Source organism: Schistocerca americana, chromosome 2, assembly GCF_021461395.2.
Source record: "Schistocerca americana isolate TAMUIC-IGC-003095 chromosome 2, iqSchAmer2.1, whole genome shotgun sequence".
NCBI lineage: Eukaryota > Metazoa > Arthropoda > Insecta > Orthoptera > Acrididae > Schistocerca > Schistocerca americana.
The window spans coordinates 836,492,090-836,511,023 of record NC_060120.1 but is presented as its reverse complement, the minus strand read 5'-3'; the positions used below and the strand labels follow the sequence as shown (position 1 = coordinate 836,511,023).

Sequence of the window (18,934 nt, the reverse complement as noted above, 5' to 3'; positions counted from 1 at the left end):
GGGGGGGGCGTGTTTGTATGGATCTTATGCGCACTCAATTGTGAGGTTATCAGTGCCCTTATGTACATTAAAAGAAACAAATGTGGATAAAATTATGATAATATTATCATTCAGTGAGGATGAAACCTATAAAATGACGCTCATTCACTCACTCACTCCCACCTCACTTGAATTGACCACATGATCACTATCTCACAAATGCTAAGACAATGGAGAAAGAGTAAAAGGTGCTATATATGAGATTAAAACATAAGTACAACGGAGAGGAGCTAAGGAAAGGCACAGGCAAATGTCACTGGCTGATCACTTACAAAAACATGGGTGAGCAAGTCACCCTGTTAACACATTAAAACCTTCTCCATAAAGGCTTTGGAAATTGGTCAATTCAGAAAACTTCAAAATTTTTAACCACATACATTTGAAGATTACCTAAAATAGAGGCCAGAGCTGTCAGAAAATTTACCACAGCCTGCTAGTTGGAAAATAAAATGCAGTTCTAAAATGTGGCACACTGTGATCTGTATGCCACAAGCGTCACATTCTGGAAGTTCCTCTCGCCGGAGTAAGAAGTTATGCATCCCAGAAGTTATGCATAAGATGAGTAAGGAGGATCTGGCTGTAAGGAGATATGCCACAGCCACGTTGTGGTCTTTACTAGACAGAGGGAGGAGGAGGGGGGAGGGGGGGCAAGGACAACTATTGTAGAAACAAACCTACAAATTCAGATTATAATGTCCTCTTTTCCATTAGCTAGTCTCATCTTGAACAGCTTTGTTGACCAGTTATTATGTTGAGCACAAGTTAATTTTGAATTTGTCACTTTTCGTAACAATGGGAGGATGGTATCAGTAGCAGCGACACAAAATTTTCATTTTCTGATACTCTTACAAAAATTTCTGGTGCATCATTCTGGTAATATCATCACGCCTTTTCAAATATTCTGTGGATGCCAGAGTTTTACACCCAGACAAAATGTGTGATATGGTTTCCTTACAATCTACATCTACATCTACATTTATACTCCGCAAGCCACCCAACGGTGTGTGGGCGGAGGGCACTTTACGTGCCACTGTCATTACCTCCCTTTCCTGTTCCAGTCGCGTATGGTTCGCAGGAAGAACGACTGTCTGAAAGCCTCTGTGTGCGCTCTAATCTCTCTAATTTTACATTCGTGATCTCCTCGGGAGGTATAAGTAGGGGGAAGCAATATATTCGATACCTCATCCAGAAACGCACCCTCTCTAAACCTGGCGAGCAATCTACACCGCGATGCAGAGCGCCTCTCTTGCAGAGTCTGCCACTTGAGTTTATTAAACATCTCCATAACACTATCACGGTTACCAAATAACCCTGTGACGAAACGCGCCGCTCTTCTTTGGATCTTCTCTATCTCCTCCGTCAAACCGACCTGGTACGGATCCCACACTGATGAGCAATACTCAAGTATAGGTCGAACGAGTGTTTTGTAAGCCACCTCCTTTGTTGATGGACTACATTTCCTAAGGACTCTCCCAATAGAATCTCAACCTGGTACCCGCCTTACCAACAATTAATTTTATATGATCATTCCACTTCAAATCGTTCCGCACGCATACTCCCAGATATTTTACAGAAGTAACTGCTACCAGTGTTTGTTCCGCTATCATATAATCATACAATAAAGGATCCTTCTTTCTATGTATTCGCAATACATTACATTTGTCTATGGTAAGGGACAGTTGCCACTCCCTGCACCAAGTGCCTATCCGCTGCAGATCTTCCTGCATTTCGCTACAATTTTCTAATGCTGTAACTTCTCTGTATACTACAGCATCATCCGCGAAAAGCCGCATGGAACTTCCGACACTATCTTTGGATTTCTGGCTGGATGATCTAAATTCAGTACTGTAGTTTTGATAAGACACCAATCTGTATACATTTTCTACATCCACATTTATACTCTTCAAACCACCTTACAATGTGTGGTGGAGGGTACTTTATTTACCACCATCACTTCCTCCCCTTCCTGTTCCAGTTGCAACTGGTTCACGAGAAGAATGAGTGTGGGTAGGTCTCCATGTGAGCTCGGATCTCTCTAATTTTACCCTTCATATTTCCATTTACTTCTCATATGTACCGAGAAGCCAAACATTTCCTGCAGCCAACATCTCTTCCTTGCTCCTTCTGAAAATACTTCAATAGTTCCTCGTAGCAATGACCTGATTTTGTATCACCACCAGAAATCCTTTGGTTTCTTCATAGAAACATCTGTGTGTTCACTGGGAATTGCTCAATGTTTACAATTCAACATGATCCTGGTTGAAGTCATTCACATTCCCCATGCATTTATTTTTCATCTATCTTATCGGCTTTGTGTTACTTCCACCTTACATCTTGAGACTGTTCCAGATATATCTGGCATTTTAAGTACTGTGTAATTTATCACTTCTGCACTGCAGATTTATGAATTGCTCTTACAAAATACTGATTTAGATTCTGAAGTAACTGTTCAAGCTGCTGCTTGGTACCTATTAGCTCCCTGCAAGCAACGGCTGATTTGTGACGGTGAATGCCAGGTTTTATGTGAATTAACAGTTTTTTCCCTATTGATTTCTTCCGGGTATTTTTCTCACCACAGTTTTCTTCACTGTGGTTTGGTGTATGGCTTGAAATTAGCCACTTTGGATTTCTGGCTGGATGATCTAAATTCAGTACTGTAGTTTTGATAAGACACCAATCTGTATACATTTTCTACATCCACATTTATACTCTTCAAACCACCTTACAATGTGTGGTGGAGGGTACTTTATTTACCACCATCACTTCCTCCCCTTCCTGTTCCAGTTGCAACTGGTTCATGAGAAGAATGAGTGTGGGTAGGTCTCCATGTGAGCTCGGATCTCTCTAATTTTACCCATCATATTTCCATTTACTTCTCATATGTACTGAGAAGCCAAAACACTATGACCTGCCACAGATCACCACCTACCCTGCTTTACACAATGGGCAAGCTTCCAGCCTCCACTCTTTGTGATGAGGCACAGATGTCCACCGTCTTGTCAACTACTCATATTTTCACCTTCATTCAACTACTTTCCCCAATGCTCACAACAATAGCAGGTGTTAAGCCATAACAGTCTGCCATTTGTCAAAGTTTCTTATGTCTACAGATTTCACAATTAGCAGTCCATATCACCACTAAAATAATTCCCCAGTCATCTCTCCTCTCCTTATATACTTTCCTTCCCAAGTCATGTCCATGCAGCATCAGCAGGCAGGATTCAGTCTCACGATGGGCAGAGGCCATTATGTTTTGGCTCATCCATATGTGTCTAGCAGTTAACATTCGTAGTTTGAAGTAGATTAAATATGCTTTTATTTTTACCATATTAGGAGTATGTATGATTTTTTTATAATTGCAGACATGATACTGTTTGGCAAGCCTCACAATCCAATTGAAAGCTTCTGCTTTACATTCCTTTCTGGCCAGGAGTTACTACTTCACAAACATCCATTACACTCTCAAACAAAAAGAACACTGTAAGCTTGGAACTGCTCTGATAGCTGAACTGGTTTGCGTAACAAAGGACAGGGTTTGAAACATAATTCAAAGTTTCATTTCAGAGCACATTTCATGGCAAAGCAAAGCAACATGATCCCAGGGTGCAAAAGTGTGTGATAAGAATCATTTGTGGTGTAAATTCAAGACCATCATGTAGAAACATGTTCAAGGAACTTTGTATTCTAACCACTGCTTCTCAGTATATTTATTCCTTAATGAAATTTGTTGAAAGTAATACATCTCTATTTCCAACCAATAGCTCAATACATGTTATCAATACTAGAAATAAGAACAATCAACATAAAGACCTAAAATCACTTACCTTGGTCCAAAAGCAACACATATCAATAAATTGTCAGCAACCATTAAAAACTTGGTTTCAGATAAAGCACGATTTAAAAAGAGTTTGAAAGACTTTTTGATAGGCAACTCCTACTCCATAGATAAATATCTTAACAGAGACTGTTAAGCCTGCTTAAGTAAAAATATCTGTTAGATTTCAGTTTTGACAGCACTTGGTCACAACAGTCAAGATTAAGTATTTTGTGTATGATAAATTTATTAATAGTGCATAATAGTGTTTCATTCTGACAGCATGTTAATTCTGTAAATATTAGGTGCTCCAGTTTACCACATTGTATTCATCTATTTTTGACAGTTTCCTGACAAATGATCATGGTAGTAAGTACGAGGGCTATCCACAAAGTACATTACGTTTTGGAATTAAAAATAAATAAAGTATTAGAAATTTTTTTTATTATATACAGATAAAAGCCACACTTAAATACTACTTTTCTACATAGTTGCCATTTAAATTAAGGCACTTATCGTAGTGATGGACGATCTTGGAAATTCCTTCGTCGTAAAATTCGGCCGCCTGCACCTTCTACCACTTGGCGACTGTCTTTTGGGGCAGAAAAGGTGTGATTTTTGTGGATTTCCTGGAAAGAGGCACTACAATAAACTCTCAAAGGTATTGCCAAACTCTGCACAACCTCAGAAGAGCAATACAAAACAAGTGCAGGGGAAAGTTGGGCTCAAAGATGTTGCTGATTCATGGCAACTATGTAGAAAAGTAGTATTTAAGTGTGGCTTTCATCTGTATATAATTAAAAAAAATTCCAATACTTTATTTATTTTTAATTCCAAAACGTAATGTACTTTGTGGATAGCCCTCGTATTACATTCAAATGTTTTATGTTATATTTTTCTGACATGTTCCACACCCAAGGAATCATCTCATTTTTTGGGTCTATGGAACGAAAACTGAATCTAATCTAAACCTAATCTAATCTAAAGATAAAAATTGACATCTGTGTGCCATTTACATTTGCAGTTCTCTCTCTTAAATATTTGAAAAATAACTTGGGATTTGGAATTACAAAAGAAAGGATAGTTCAACTTGTTTTGTGGATTAAATGCACCTGGACTTACAGATAAAATTAAAAAAAATATTTTGTATACCTGAATGAAAATTATATATAGACATTGTGACTTACAGATACGGAGCCACTTTCAATCCCTACAAAAAGCTGCCTTGTTTCCACACAGTAAAAGAGTGCTGTGGCCCCAGCTGGCATGTAATGGCAAACGCTGGGCCAGTACTGACCACTATCTCTCTTCAGCCAAATTCGCACAGTCCTGAAAATATGAACGAATTTCGTTAATCCAAATGTTTCTGGAAAAATCAACCATTATGTTTAATCTGTATTCAAACATAATCAAAATCGCTGACTTTCTCCATGAAAGTTTAGCTGCCAAATGACAAATCTATATTTATTAGGTCTCTATTCGACAAAATTTAACTCTCTATGGATGAATTCAACAAATCTGTAATGCTTACAATAAATTACTGTAAATGTACAGTGGGAAGCATTTTCTAGTAATTGCCACATGTCATATACTTGTAAGACTAAGTTTACAAGTGCACGAAATAGTTCCGAACCGTGAAAATTTTATTGAACCACTTGAGCAGTTGCATCTTGGGAGTTCCAAATAATGTGGACATATTTAAAAAAATATTATATGACGATGATAATTTAGAGGTACAGCTGGATAAACAATTTTTGTGATAAACTTAATTACAAAATTGTAAGAGTATTTTTAAAACACTACAAATTTGTCAGATTAAGCGTTCACAAGAAAACTGCTGATTTTTACAGAAAATGAATCCAATTGCAATTTTTATGGAATAAATAGAAGTGTACTGATTCTTGTAGCTGTTGGAGCAGATGAAGAGTGTGATTGTATGGTTGTAGCTGTTACCTTTGAGTTAGTACTGTTGTGGTATTTAGAACTGTTTCTGCATAAGTAGTTTTCAAAATACGTAATTCGGTAGACATTTTCTGTAACTTTCAGAGCTAACTGAGGAAGATGATAATATTCCTTATACAGACAACACTTCAGTTGCTTCAAGATCATGTGAAGCTGTTAGATGGAGACCAGTTTGGGTAAACATTAGTAATGGCAGCAGTGCTTTTGGCCAGAGTATCCAGATCCAATACCACACTCTAGTGAAATCAAAGGACCTATTGACTACTTCACAAAACTTCATTGACAGTCATCTTCTGGAACAAACAGCACAACAGTTGTAATGGCACTCTTCATAAAAGAATCAAGGCAACACTCTCCATCTGACAGTCAGTAAAATGGAACATTTAATTGGAACAGCTTTCATATGTCAGTTGTCACTGTGCCACTTAATGGATTATATTGTTTTACTTCATTTTGTGTACCTTGTGTAGCAGATATGATAAGTCAAGGCAAGTGGAAGAATATACAGTCCAATCTCCACTTTAATAACACAGCATTACGGAAGGTTTAGAAAATGTGAACAGAGACCTTTTTTGAGCTCTGACCACTCCAACAGCTGTCAAGGGCATGTCTAGTTCAACATATGGGGGAATTCCAAATACATCACATAGCCACAACAAACAAAAGTACCACAGAAATTCTGGACGTGAGAACATGCTAAGTATTCTTCCAATCCAACTATTACTTGCTACAACTAAACATTATTAGGTTAATCCCAAGAAACAGAACGACAACACAGAATAAAATTACAAGACCAGACCCAGAATATTTGAGGACAAACAAAGACAAAATTATTGAAGAAATTAATCAAAATACAACTTCACGAAGGCAATGTATTGGGGTCAACCTCGCAGGAAAAACAAACATAGATAGTGAACACAACTTGTGATTAGGCCAATGAATACAGACTTCAGGCACGGAAGAAGTTTAGCAGTAACAGAACAAAAGAAACACTGCAGGATTCCACACAGTCCAGAAAATATCCACAGAAGGTATTAAGAGAGTGATAAGGGCACAGTATAAAAGTAAACTAAATGTAATCAAGAATGACTTCATGAGAAATTTCTACAGTACATTCACGTAAAATATAAAGCTTATCAGCCTCCAAGTACCTGCTTTACAAGAACCAATCAATCTCTTGAAATAAATACTACAGAAAACTGTAACGTTCTTAAAAAGTACTTTGATAAACACTTTAACTGCAAGAAGCTTAAAGAAAAATCTCACTTCATGAAAATGACAAAAGTAAAAGGGATTCAGTTAGGACAAACACAGGCAAACAAGACAATCATAAAATGCCTAGCATTTGCAGATGACATGACAATACTCAGCAACAATAGACAAGAAGTACTGAAGCATTGGAATACAAAAAAAATCTACCAAATTAGGTCTATAGATATCACATGAAAAAAAACAATACTTGGAAAGAAAAAATGCCACACAAACCATGCACATAAATACAGAAAGCCTAACAGATTGGAAAAATTTAAGTATCTATGGGAATATAGACAAATCTATATCTATACTTCACAAGCCACCATACAGTGTGTGGCTGTCTATATGCCTCAGTGTGAGCCCTAATTTCTAGAATCTTATCTTCAAGGTCCTTATGCAAAATTTATGTTGGTGGCAGTAGAATCATTCAGCGGTCAGTAGAATCATTCAGCAGTCAGTAGAATCATTCAGCAGTCAGTAGAATCATTCAGCAGTCAGTAGAATCATTCAGCAGTCAGTAGAATCATTCAGCAGTCAGTAGAATCATTCAGCAGTCAGTAGAATCATTCAGCAGTCAGTAGAATCATTCAGCAGTCAGTAGAATCATTCAGCAGTCAGTAGAATCATTCAGCAGTCAGTAGAATCATTCAGCAGTCAGTAGAATCATTCAGCAGTCAGTAGAATCATTCAGCAGTCAGTAGAATCATTCAGCAGTCAGCTTCAGTTACTGGTTCTCTTAAATTTTCTCAATAGTGTTCCTTGAAAAGAACATTGTCTTCCATTTATGGATACCCATTTGAATTCCTGAAGCTTCTCCATAATACTTGCATGTTGTTCGAACCTATCAGTAACAACTCTCACAGCCCACCTCTGAAATGCTTCAATTTCTTCCTTTAATCTGATCCCAACACTTGAGCAGTACTCCAGGATGGCTCTCACTAGTGTCCTATATGCAGGTCTCCCTCCAAAATCCACCCAACAAACAGGAAGTCGACCATTCACCTTTTGTACCACATTCCTCTCATGCTCATTCCACTTCATATCATTCTGCAACATTATACAGAGTTACTTAAAAAGCAGGACACCACTAATGCTCTATCCGAATATTAAGGGTTTCTCTTTTTACTCATCCACATTAACTTACATTTTCCTACATATAGAGCTAGTTGCCATTCATCACACCAATTGAAATTTTGCCTCAGTCATCTTCTATCCTCTCACAGTCACTCAACTTCGACACCTTCTTGTACACAACAGCATCATCAGCAAACAATCACAAACTGCTGCCCACCCTGACCACCAGATCATTTACAAATATAGAAAATAACTGTGGTCCTATCACACTTCCCTGGGGTACTCCTGATGATGAACATTTGCTGTTGAGGGCAACACACTGGGTTCTATTACTTATAAAGTCTTTGAGCCACTCTCATATCTGAGAATCTATTCAATATGCTTCTACCTCCATTAACAGTCTGCAGTGGGACACCACGCCAATTGCTTTCTGAAAATCTAGAAATATGGAATATGTCTGTTGCCCTTCATCCACAGTTTGCAGGATATCGTGTGAGAACAGGGCAAGTGGAGTTTCACACAAAGATCCTTTTTAAAAACCATGCTGATTCGTGGATATAAGCTTCTCAAGTCTCTAGAACATTTATTATATTTGACCTGAGAATACATCCTAGAATTCTGCAGCAAACCAACGTGAAGGATATTGGTATGTAATTTTTCATGACCATTCTTTTACCTTATTTACAGGAACCACCTGCACTTTTTTTATAGTTGCTTGGGACTTTGCACTGTGCGAGAGATTTGCAATAACTGCAAGCTAACTAAGGGGCCAATGCTGTAGAGTACTTCCTGTAAAACTAAACTTGTATTTCATACATACCTGGCAACTTCTTTGTTTTCAATACTCTCAGTTGTTTCTCTGTGCCTGGGGTGCTTATTACTATGTCGTCCATATGGGAGTCAGTCTGATGGTCAAATGATGGTATGTTTTTATGAATCTCTTTTTGTGAAAGATTTCCAATTTCACTAATATCAGGTTTCTCAAAAATCTTGGAAATGCTAATGTATAATAGATTAGTTGATTATCTGGACAAATACAACATTCTCAGACTTTCACAGCACAGTTTCAGAAAGAGTAAATCTACGGAATCAGCAATTGCCAGTCTGACAAAATACATTATACAGTCCTTAGATGAAAAACAAGTTCTATCTGCAATGTTTCAACATCTCCCCAAAGCATTCGACACTACTGACCATGAAAGACTGAAAAGAAAATTGGAAAACTATGGTATTCGAGGGTAAGCAGGGAAGTGGATAGAATCACACCTATGCAACAGGAAGCAATGTGTATCAATAGGGGGTGCATATGAGTCAGAAACCAAAACCATCAAATATGGCATGCCACAGGGATCGGTAATGGGGCCATTCTGTTTGTTAATGACATTAAGTGTTGAAGAGAAAGATACCGTATGAAGCTGACATGACAATACTAAACAATGACCAAACTGTGACACAGGTTGAGAGAAGAGCACAGCAGCTCAATGGCTCCTGGAAAATGGATTGTTTTAAAACTAAAAAGGACTATGTATGCAGGATTCAGAAATAAAGGGAAGGCTGGCACATGGGTTTAGAGGTGGCTGAAATGAGACTAGAAGAAGTAGAATCCACTAGATTCTTAGGTATTGCTGTGATAACAAGCTGAAATGGAAACAACTTACTACTTCTGTACATAAAAAACTCAGCTCCATCATATTTATAATGAGGTAGCTATCACAGTATGCAGACAAACAGCTTCTGTGCACAGTATACCATGGACTCTTCAAACAATACCTGCAGTATGGAGTGATAATGTTGGGAAACTCAAACATTCAAGAAATAAAAAGGGTGTTTACATTACATAAAAAGAGCAATCAGTATCATATTCAGAAGAAAGACTTCTGAAACATGCATAAACTGCTTCAAAAGACTAGACATCTTAACTTTTTCCTCCTTGTATATATAAAGGTATCAGATAGATTATATAATGGTAAGACAGAGATTTAGGAACCAGGTTTTAAATTGTAAGACATTTCCAGGGGCAGATGTGGACTCTGACCACAATCTATTGGTTATGAATTTTAGATTAAAACCGAGGAAACTGCAAAAAGGTAGGTATTTAAAGAGATGGGACCAGGATGAACTGACTAAACCAAAGGTTGTACAGAGTTTCAGGGACAGCATAAGGCAACAGTTGACAGGAATGGGGGAAAGAAGTACAGTAGAAGAAGAATGGGTAGCTTTGAGGGATGAAATAGTGAAGGCAGCAGAGGATCAAATAGGTAAAAAGACGAGGGCTAGTAGAAACCCTTGGGTAACAGAAGAAATATTGAAGTTAATTGATGAAAGGAGAAAATATAAAAATGCAGTAAATGAAGCAGGCAAAAAGGAATACAAACGTCTCAAAAATGATATCGACAGGAAGTGCAAAATGGCTAAGCAGTGATGGCTAGAGGACAAAAGTAAGGATGCAGAGGCTTATCTCACTAGGGGTAAGATAGACACTGCCCACAGGAAAATTAAAGAGACCTTTGGAGAAAGGAGAACCACTTGCATGAATATCAAGAGTTGATGGAAACCCAGTTCTAAGCAAAGAAGGGAAAGCAGAAAGGTGGAAGGAGTATATAGAGGGTCTATACAAGGGTGATGTACTTGAGGACATTATTATCGAAATGTAAGAGGATGTAGATGAAATGGGAAATATGTTACTGCGTGAAGAGTTTGACAGAGCACTAAAAGACCTGAGTCGAAACAAGGCCCCCGGAGTAGACAACATTCCATTAGAACTACTGATAGCCTTGGGAGAGCCAGTCCTGACAAAACTCTACCATCTGGTGAGCAAGATGTATGAGACAGGCAAAATACCCTCAGACTTCAAGAAGAATATAATAATTCCAATCCCAAAGAAAGCAGGTGTTGACAGATGTGGAAATTACCGAACTATCAGTTTAATAAGTCACAGCTACAAAATACTAATGCGAATTCTTTACAGACAAATGGAAAAACTGATAGAAGCCGACCTGGGGAAGATCATTTTGGATTCTGTCGAAATGTTGGAACGCGTGAGGCAATACTGACCCTACGACTTGTCTTAGAAGAAAGATTAAGGAAAGGCAACTCAACGTTTCTAGCATTTGTAGACTTGGAGAAAGCTTTTGACAATGTTGATTGGAACACTCTCTTTCAAATTCTGAAGATGACAGGGTTAAAATACAGGGAGCGAAAGGCTATTTACAATTTGTACAGAAACCAGATGGCAGTTATAAGAGTCGAAGGGTATGAAAGGGAAGCAGTGGTTGGGAAGGGAGTGAGACAGGGTTGTAGCCTATCCCCGATGCTATCCAATCTGTATATTGAGCAAGCAATAAAGGAAACAAAAGAAAAGTTCGGAGTAAGTATTAAAATCCATGGAGAAGAAATAAAAACTTTGAGGTTCACTGATGACATTACAATTCTGTCAGAGACAGCAAAGGACTTGGAAGAGCAGCTGAACGGAATGGACAGTGTCTTGAAAGGAGGGTATAAGATGAACATCAACAAAAACAAAACAAGGGTAATGGAATGTAGTCAAATTAAGTCGGTTGATGCTGAGGGAATTAGATTACGAAATGAGACACTTAAAGTAGTAAAGGAGTTTCGCTATCTGTGGAGCAAAATAACTGATGATGGTTGAAGTAGAGAGGATATAAAATGTAGAATGGCAATGGCAAGGAAACCGTTTCTGAAGAAGAAAAATTTTATAACATCGAGTGTAGATTTAAATGTCAGGAAGTCGTTTCTGAAAGTATTTGTATGGAGTGTAGCCATGTATGGAAGTGAAACATGGACGATAAATAGTTTAGACAAGAAGAGAATAGTAGCTTTCGAAATATGGTGCTACAGAAGAATGCTGAAGATTAGATGGGTAGATCACATAACTAATGAGGAGGAATTGAATAGAATTGGGGAGAAGAGGAGCTTGTGGCACAACTTGACTAGAAGAAGGGATTGGTTGGTAGGACATGTTCTGAGACATCGAGGGATCACCAATTTAGTATTGGAGGGCAGCGTGGAGGGTAAAAATTTGAGAGGGAGACCAAGAGATGAATACACCAAACAGATTCAGAAGGATGTAGGCTGCAGTAGGTACTGGGAGATGAAGAAGCTTGCACAGGATAGAGTAGCATGGAGAGCTGCATCAAACCAGTCTCAGGACTGAAGACAACAATATATATATATATATACTACAGGTCACAAAAGACAGTGCAGAGTGGACTACAAATGCTAGTGTATAACCCACAACACACGAAGGAAGAATGGCATACAAAGCATACCCTACAGAGTGATAGTGCTTGAAAAAGGACCCCAGTACTCAGGTATCAAATCACTAACAAGTCTGCCTAAAAAACTGCATGACAATGTACATGACACTAAGTTTTCAAATAACCTAAAAGACTACCTGGTGGAAAAAGAATTCTACAGTGTAGGTGAGTACAGCTCACATTAAATTTGTAAATACTGTTAATTATAATCAATGATGTTAGAATTGTAGGAAGTATGTGATAATGAAGGTTTTTGTATTTTTGACTTTTCCTATATTACACATACATTCATTGTACACCATGTAATCCTACAGTACCAAATAAAATAGCTATGAGGTCAAAGACATTTCCATAGTGTGTGGGCTCCCAAACTAGCTAAGACTGTCTTATGTGCCCCCATAATGAATCCGTAGATGCCCTAGTCTACACTCCATAGGTTGTTGTTGCCTCCAACAAGTATTGCATGATCTGGATACTGAATAGACTTTCTTTGAATGGCTCTAGACCTGTCACAGAGAAAAAGGACGGCTGGTAGAGATCTGTTATATGCAGCCAGGTAAGTTCACTGTCACACTCAATTTCAACCACAATAGAGAGAATAATTTATTCAACTGCAATAAAAACTGCCCCCTCCTATGGAGCCTAATCTGTCTTTCCGATATACGTTCCATGACTCATTAAATATCTCAGAACTTTCAATTGTGCGTTTAAGCCAGCTCTCGATTCCAAGAACAATCTGAGTCCAAGAACTTTCCTGGAGGGCAGTATATACAGGAACTATTTTACAAATACTGCAACAATTTACTGATAAAATTTTGACAGTCTAAGTGTCTTTACACTGAACACAGTCTGACTTTTATACCTGCATATCGACTGGTGAGTGTTAATCAGAGTTCCTCAAACTAGTGCCTAGCCTAAAATACTCCATGGGACTCCACAAGTCCTCTGCTATCCGAATAGGTGTCTTCTTTATGCACTCACCCCTGACCTGTCAAGGGGGAGTCCTGCAAATCTTCACCTGACTGCGCAGGTCCAGGAATCTATAACCAAGACTGTTAGTGTTGACGAAGTCATTGGTTGAGACCCTCCAATTAGCTCCAAACCAAAGGAAACCAAACAACTCCAGGCACAATGTTGCAAATTACAAGATCTGCTTGCACCCCATACGCGAGGCCAGCAGCCTTCACCATATCTGCCTGTATAAACTGACAATGGCCTCAGAACCCAAGCAACAAGCAACGCTGTGCTGACATGAGCCACAACTTGCAGATGATTGCACCCTCCATATTCAATAGCCACAGGAAAGGCTACCTCCACAACTTGAATGAGGCCCCCTGGCAGACAGAGTGCTTGTTGGCTTTCTTTTCAGCCCTGAATGCTATCTTCCTAAGGAGCTCCATAATGTGCCTAATGTTGGAGCTCCCAAAACTACCAATTCCCTGGCCACAAGTGCATACTTGAACCCTGCTGAACAATCGGCCCTCCTCCTCGAGCAATGTGAACACATTATCATTACCCACTCACCCTGCTGTGAGGATAGATCCACAGTGTTGGTTACACTAGGAGGTGCCTTGGCAGCAGAGCCCATGGGCAAAAGGCGAACAAGCAACACCTGGGGTGTCCCACGTGACATCAGATTTTCCACCATCGCTGCATTCTGAGGTAGCAGCTGGAATGCAGTGAACCGAAACCAAAAGTGCTTTTGGCCGTTCACGAACTGCCGCCAGTTTCTCCTGGGTCTACACACAGCATGCACACATCCTTTCCATGCTAACAAGACTAACTGAAGAAGTAAACTATAAAAGCAGACAGAAATCTAAGTAGACTGCCTGGGTTTACACTTACAGATAAAAGTGCAAGATTAAACCTCTTAAATAGAAAAACAGATATAAAACTGAAGAAATATACTAGTAGTAAATCACAGGGAAAGCTATAAGTAACTTCCAGATCTGGAGATTTGAACAGGTGACCGTAGAGTGTCTGACAGTCTGGCTTACTAAACAAACGGATGCTTGTTTTCAAAACAAAGCAAATGAGCAACTACTACATTACAGGGTGAATGAATTTACACTTACAAAACAGGATATTAGACCTCTTAAACAGAAAAAAAATTGTGATTAATTTAAGAAATATATTGCACATAACAGGGAAAGCTAAATATGAGAATCAAACATGGTCCAATGAAAAATGAACAGAAAAACTTGTCACAGACAGGTCAGACTTGGGCATTACAATGGTACTACCTCAAACAACAACAATCAAAACATCAGGTGTGACAGGGACAGACAAAAAGAAATGTAAAATCATACGAAAATTGTTTGGAGCAAGACACAGAGATGGCATGTTCATGAAGAGATGAACCAAAGAATTACGTGAGCACAAGACAAGATCAGGAAACGCCAACTAACATTCTATGGACACATACATAAAATGAACAACAATGGTAGTTAAATAGCTCAATAAAAAAGTAAAAAAAACAAAATTAAAAAAAAACTTGGCTTCAAGTAGCAGAAGAAGACCTAAAACAAGCAGGAATCAACAAGGAAATGATAAACGAAAGACAGAAATTTAGAAACACGATTATTAACATGAAAAGTGAAGCAAAAGAAAGAAAAAAATGGGGAAAAATTGTACAAAATGAAGGAAACAGAAACAGCTGGGTCATTCCATGTGAAACTGACCAATAGAGAACTAAATTTGAACATTGTTGATTTAGAATTTTGTAAATTTTTGTCATTTTATTCTACCTTTCAAATAAGATAAAATCCAAAATTAATTTTTTATGAAATTTCTTTTTTGTCTTTTTAATTTTTAAAGTTCCTGAAATTGTGTGATTTTTGCCATGCTTCAAAACCTTAAAATGGCCATCTCTCAAGAAGCTTATTACAGGTGTTAAAATATGTACCGGTTGTCCAAACTCATTAAAATATTCAACTTTCCCAAACCAAAACTTTTTTAAAATTTTGATAATTTCAAAATCTGAATTTTGTTATTTTCGAAAAAAACATGTTAATCATATATTTGCTAATGTGCTTGCCAAATTTCACAATAATATTCCAAAGGAAACACATGAACAACAATTTGGGAACTGTGAGTCCACCTTGATGCAAAACACATTTTGTTATTTATTTACTTATTTATTCCTCCTAATTTCAGTGACAAATATCACCATCATCAGTGGGTTGTTTAAATCTAAAACATGCAGAAAATAGCGTAGTTATAAAACACTGTAACACATTATTACATTTAAATTGATAGATAAAAAAAATCTACTCATCAAGCAGTGGCAAAACACACACACAAAAGAATATTATAATTAGGCAAGCTTTCAGAGCCAGTGGCTCCTTCAGGCAGAAGGGTTGAATGGGAAGAAAGAGGGATGAACGAATAGGACTGGAGACGTCTAGGAAAAGGGGTAGATTTTTGGAAAAGTCGCCCAGAACCGTGGCTCAGGGGAGACCTACCGCAGGGGATGAGAAGGTAAGACTGACTGTTGGGGACTGCATCAGATGAGATTTGAAAACCTGAGAGCTTTAAGATGGAAGACAGGGTAATATGCAAGACATATATGAGTTAATAAGAACAAACAGCTAAGAGCGTTGTACATAACAGAGGCGGGAGGGGGGAGGGGGGGGGCAGTGAAAAATAGTTGGAAAAGACAATGGAAGATGTAGAAAACTAAAATGGAGTGAAGAAAAAGAGTAGTTACTGTGAAGAAATGCTGAGACAGAAGAACTTAATGTAAAGTAAGGCCAGGTGGCTGGTGAGAACCAAGGACATGTTGTAGCACTAGCTTCCATCTCCGGAGATCTGAGATACTGGTGTCTGGGGGAAGAATTCAGATCGCACGTATTGTGAAAGAGGCACCTAGGTCACGATTGTCATGTTGTACAGCATGCTCTGCAACAGGATATTGTGTGTTGCCAGTATACACCCTATGTCAATGTCCGTTTATTCTAATTGATAATTTGGTGTTAGTAATGCTGATGTGAAAGGCCAAACAGTGTTTAAATAACAGCTGATATATGACGTGTCGTTTCTCAGGTGGCTCTCCCTTTGATAGTGTATATTTTGCCAGTTACAGGACTGCTGTAGGTGGTGGTAAGAGGGTGCATAGGACAAGTCTTGCAGTGGGGGGTGGTCACAGGGGAGGAACCGTAAGGTAGGGAAATGGGTGCAGAAGGAGCATAGGTCTGACAAGAATATTGTGGAGATTGGGAGGGCTCCTACCCCTGTGACCGTCCCCATTACAAGATTTGCCCTATGTACGCTCCTACCACCACCTATAGCAGTCCTGCAACTGTCAAAATATACACTATCAAAGGGAGAGCTACCTGTGAAATGACACGTCATATATCAGCTGTTATGCTAACACAGATCGGCCTTTTTCATCAGCATGACTACCACCAAATTATCAATTATGATGAACGGGCGTAGGCAGAGGGTATACTGGCAACACGCAATATCCTGTTGCGAGCATGCTCTACAACATGACAACTGTGATCACAGTTTCACCACACGCACCATCTGGATTCTTCCCCCAGACACCAGTTTCTCAGAACTTCACATGTGGGAACTAGTGCTACAACATGTCCTTGGTTCTCGCCAGCCAACTGGGTTTAATTTATGTCAAGTTCTTCCATCTCAGCATTTCTTCACAGTAACTGCTCCTTTCTTCATTCCAGTTCAGTTTTCTACATCTTTCATTGTCTTATTCGTCTAGTTTTCACTGCCCCCTTCCACCTCTGTTAAGTACAATGCTCTTAGCTTTTCACTCTTATCAACTCATGTATGATGCTTAAGCAATAATCTCTGTCCTTAATATTACTGTGTCTTCCACCTCTAAGCTCTCAGGTTTTCAAATCTGGTCCAATGCAGTCCCCAATAATCAGTCTTTTCTTCTCATCCCATGTGGTAAGTCTCCCCTACCCTACAGTTCTGGGTGACTTTCCCAAAATCTACCTCTTTTCCTAGACCTCTCCAGTCATTTTCCTTCACCCCTCTTCCTTACCCTTCAACCCTGCTGCCTGATGAAGGAGCCACTGGCTATAAAAGCTTGCCTAATTACAATATTTCACAATTCACATGTGTGCATTTGCTGCCACTTGGTGAATAGATTTTTTTAATGTATCTATTTAAATCATTTTGTCAAAAACTGATTGTTCCATTGTTACGTTATTACAATTGTGCTGTGTGTTCCTTAAATACTGTTTTCTTTGGATACTTTCATAGTATCTTATTTATTGTACATTACAGCAGGGGGGGGGGGGGGGTGTTGACATTCTTAATTTTCTCTATTATGTCTCCTGAGTTTTTGAGGCTTCTGTTGTTTGTGTATGTGAATGTATGGATTTACCCTAGAAGTGTTTGCTTTGTTTTCAATGAGTTACGTTTTTTGTGTGGGTTTGAGGGTCATTCCATGTCAAGTCACCCAGGCCTTGACACCAACCATGTCAGATTTTGATGAAACTTTGTACAATTACTTCTTTTATCATCCTGAAAGCACTTGTAAAATTTTTTTGCTCTATCTCTTATAGTTTTTTTTATAAATTTTTAAAGTTTTTAGATTTGGCATTGTTTCAGCAGTCGGAAATCGTAACTTAAACGTGTCCTCACAACTAAAATAATTTGTATATTAAAGAATACTCAAGATATCAGTATGAAATTTTGGAATAAGTTTGTGTATTATATCTAAATGTTAAAAAAAAATTACCACAAAGATATATTAAAATCTTCCAAATGAAAAAAAAAATTTACAATTTTTTTTTTTTTTTCCTAACGGATGTTTAGTTTTACAAAAACTGCAATATCTAGAGTCTCAGACCTGATAGAAAGCTCAAATTTGTTTTAAAATACTCTTAATTGTATAGGCTACTACATAAAAGAAAAATTATGTTGGCTCTTTAACCCGTTTAATAGTTATCTAATTTTTAAAATAATATTAATTATACTTTAAAAATAAAAAGTACCAAGTGACTTAGACACCGAAGATAAGTTTTTGTCTTCTTGGAGTAACAATGTACGCTTGGATTTTGTTTTGTTACTCCTGTGTTTTGAAGTAAAAAATTATTACAGTGTTAAATAGTGCTTGGATAGTATTTTATTAACCCTAGGACTCACTCTGCTAAAATTTCCCTAGTACTCCATCTGGGGTCATACATGACCCCAATCAATATATAATTGACTGTGTGTACTAATCATTCAGAGAACAACGTACTGTCATTTAATACTGTTTGTTTACATTTTATTTATTATTTAGACACATTTCACAGCTTTTTTAACAGGTGTGTACATAGTAGAATTAAATTACATATGGCAGAGTAATTACACATCAGAAGTTACAATATTACTCTAAGTCATAATTTGTTTCACTCATAAATGTTTCACAATGGCTTCAAACTTACAGAAAATATGATGAACAACTCAACAGGAAACATAATTCTAATCGGAATCCGTACCATAGTCATCTGCACATATTTTGCAAGTAGTAACTATTTCAGAATGTTCCTTGCAA

At 38.0% G+C, this 18,934-nt stretch overlaps 1 protein-coding gene across 1 annotated transcript in view; it reads right to left on the bottom strand.

Moving 5' to 3' along the window:
- LOC124595653 (WD repeat and FYVE domain-containing protein 2) overlaps positions 1 to 18,934 on the bottom strand; it is a 74,582-nt gene that overhangs the window by 43,159 nt on the left and 12,489 nt on the right. The window contains exon 2 of the mRNA XM_047134494.1: positions 5,041 to 5,182. Coding sequence (XP_046990450.1) covers positions 5,041 to 5,182 — 142 coding nt within the window. The remainder of the gene's footprint in view (positions 1 to 5,040; positions 5,183 to 18,934) is intronic.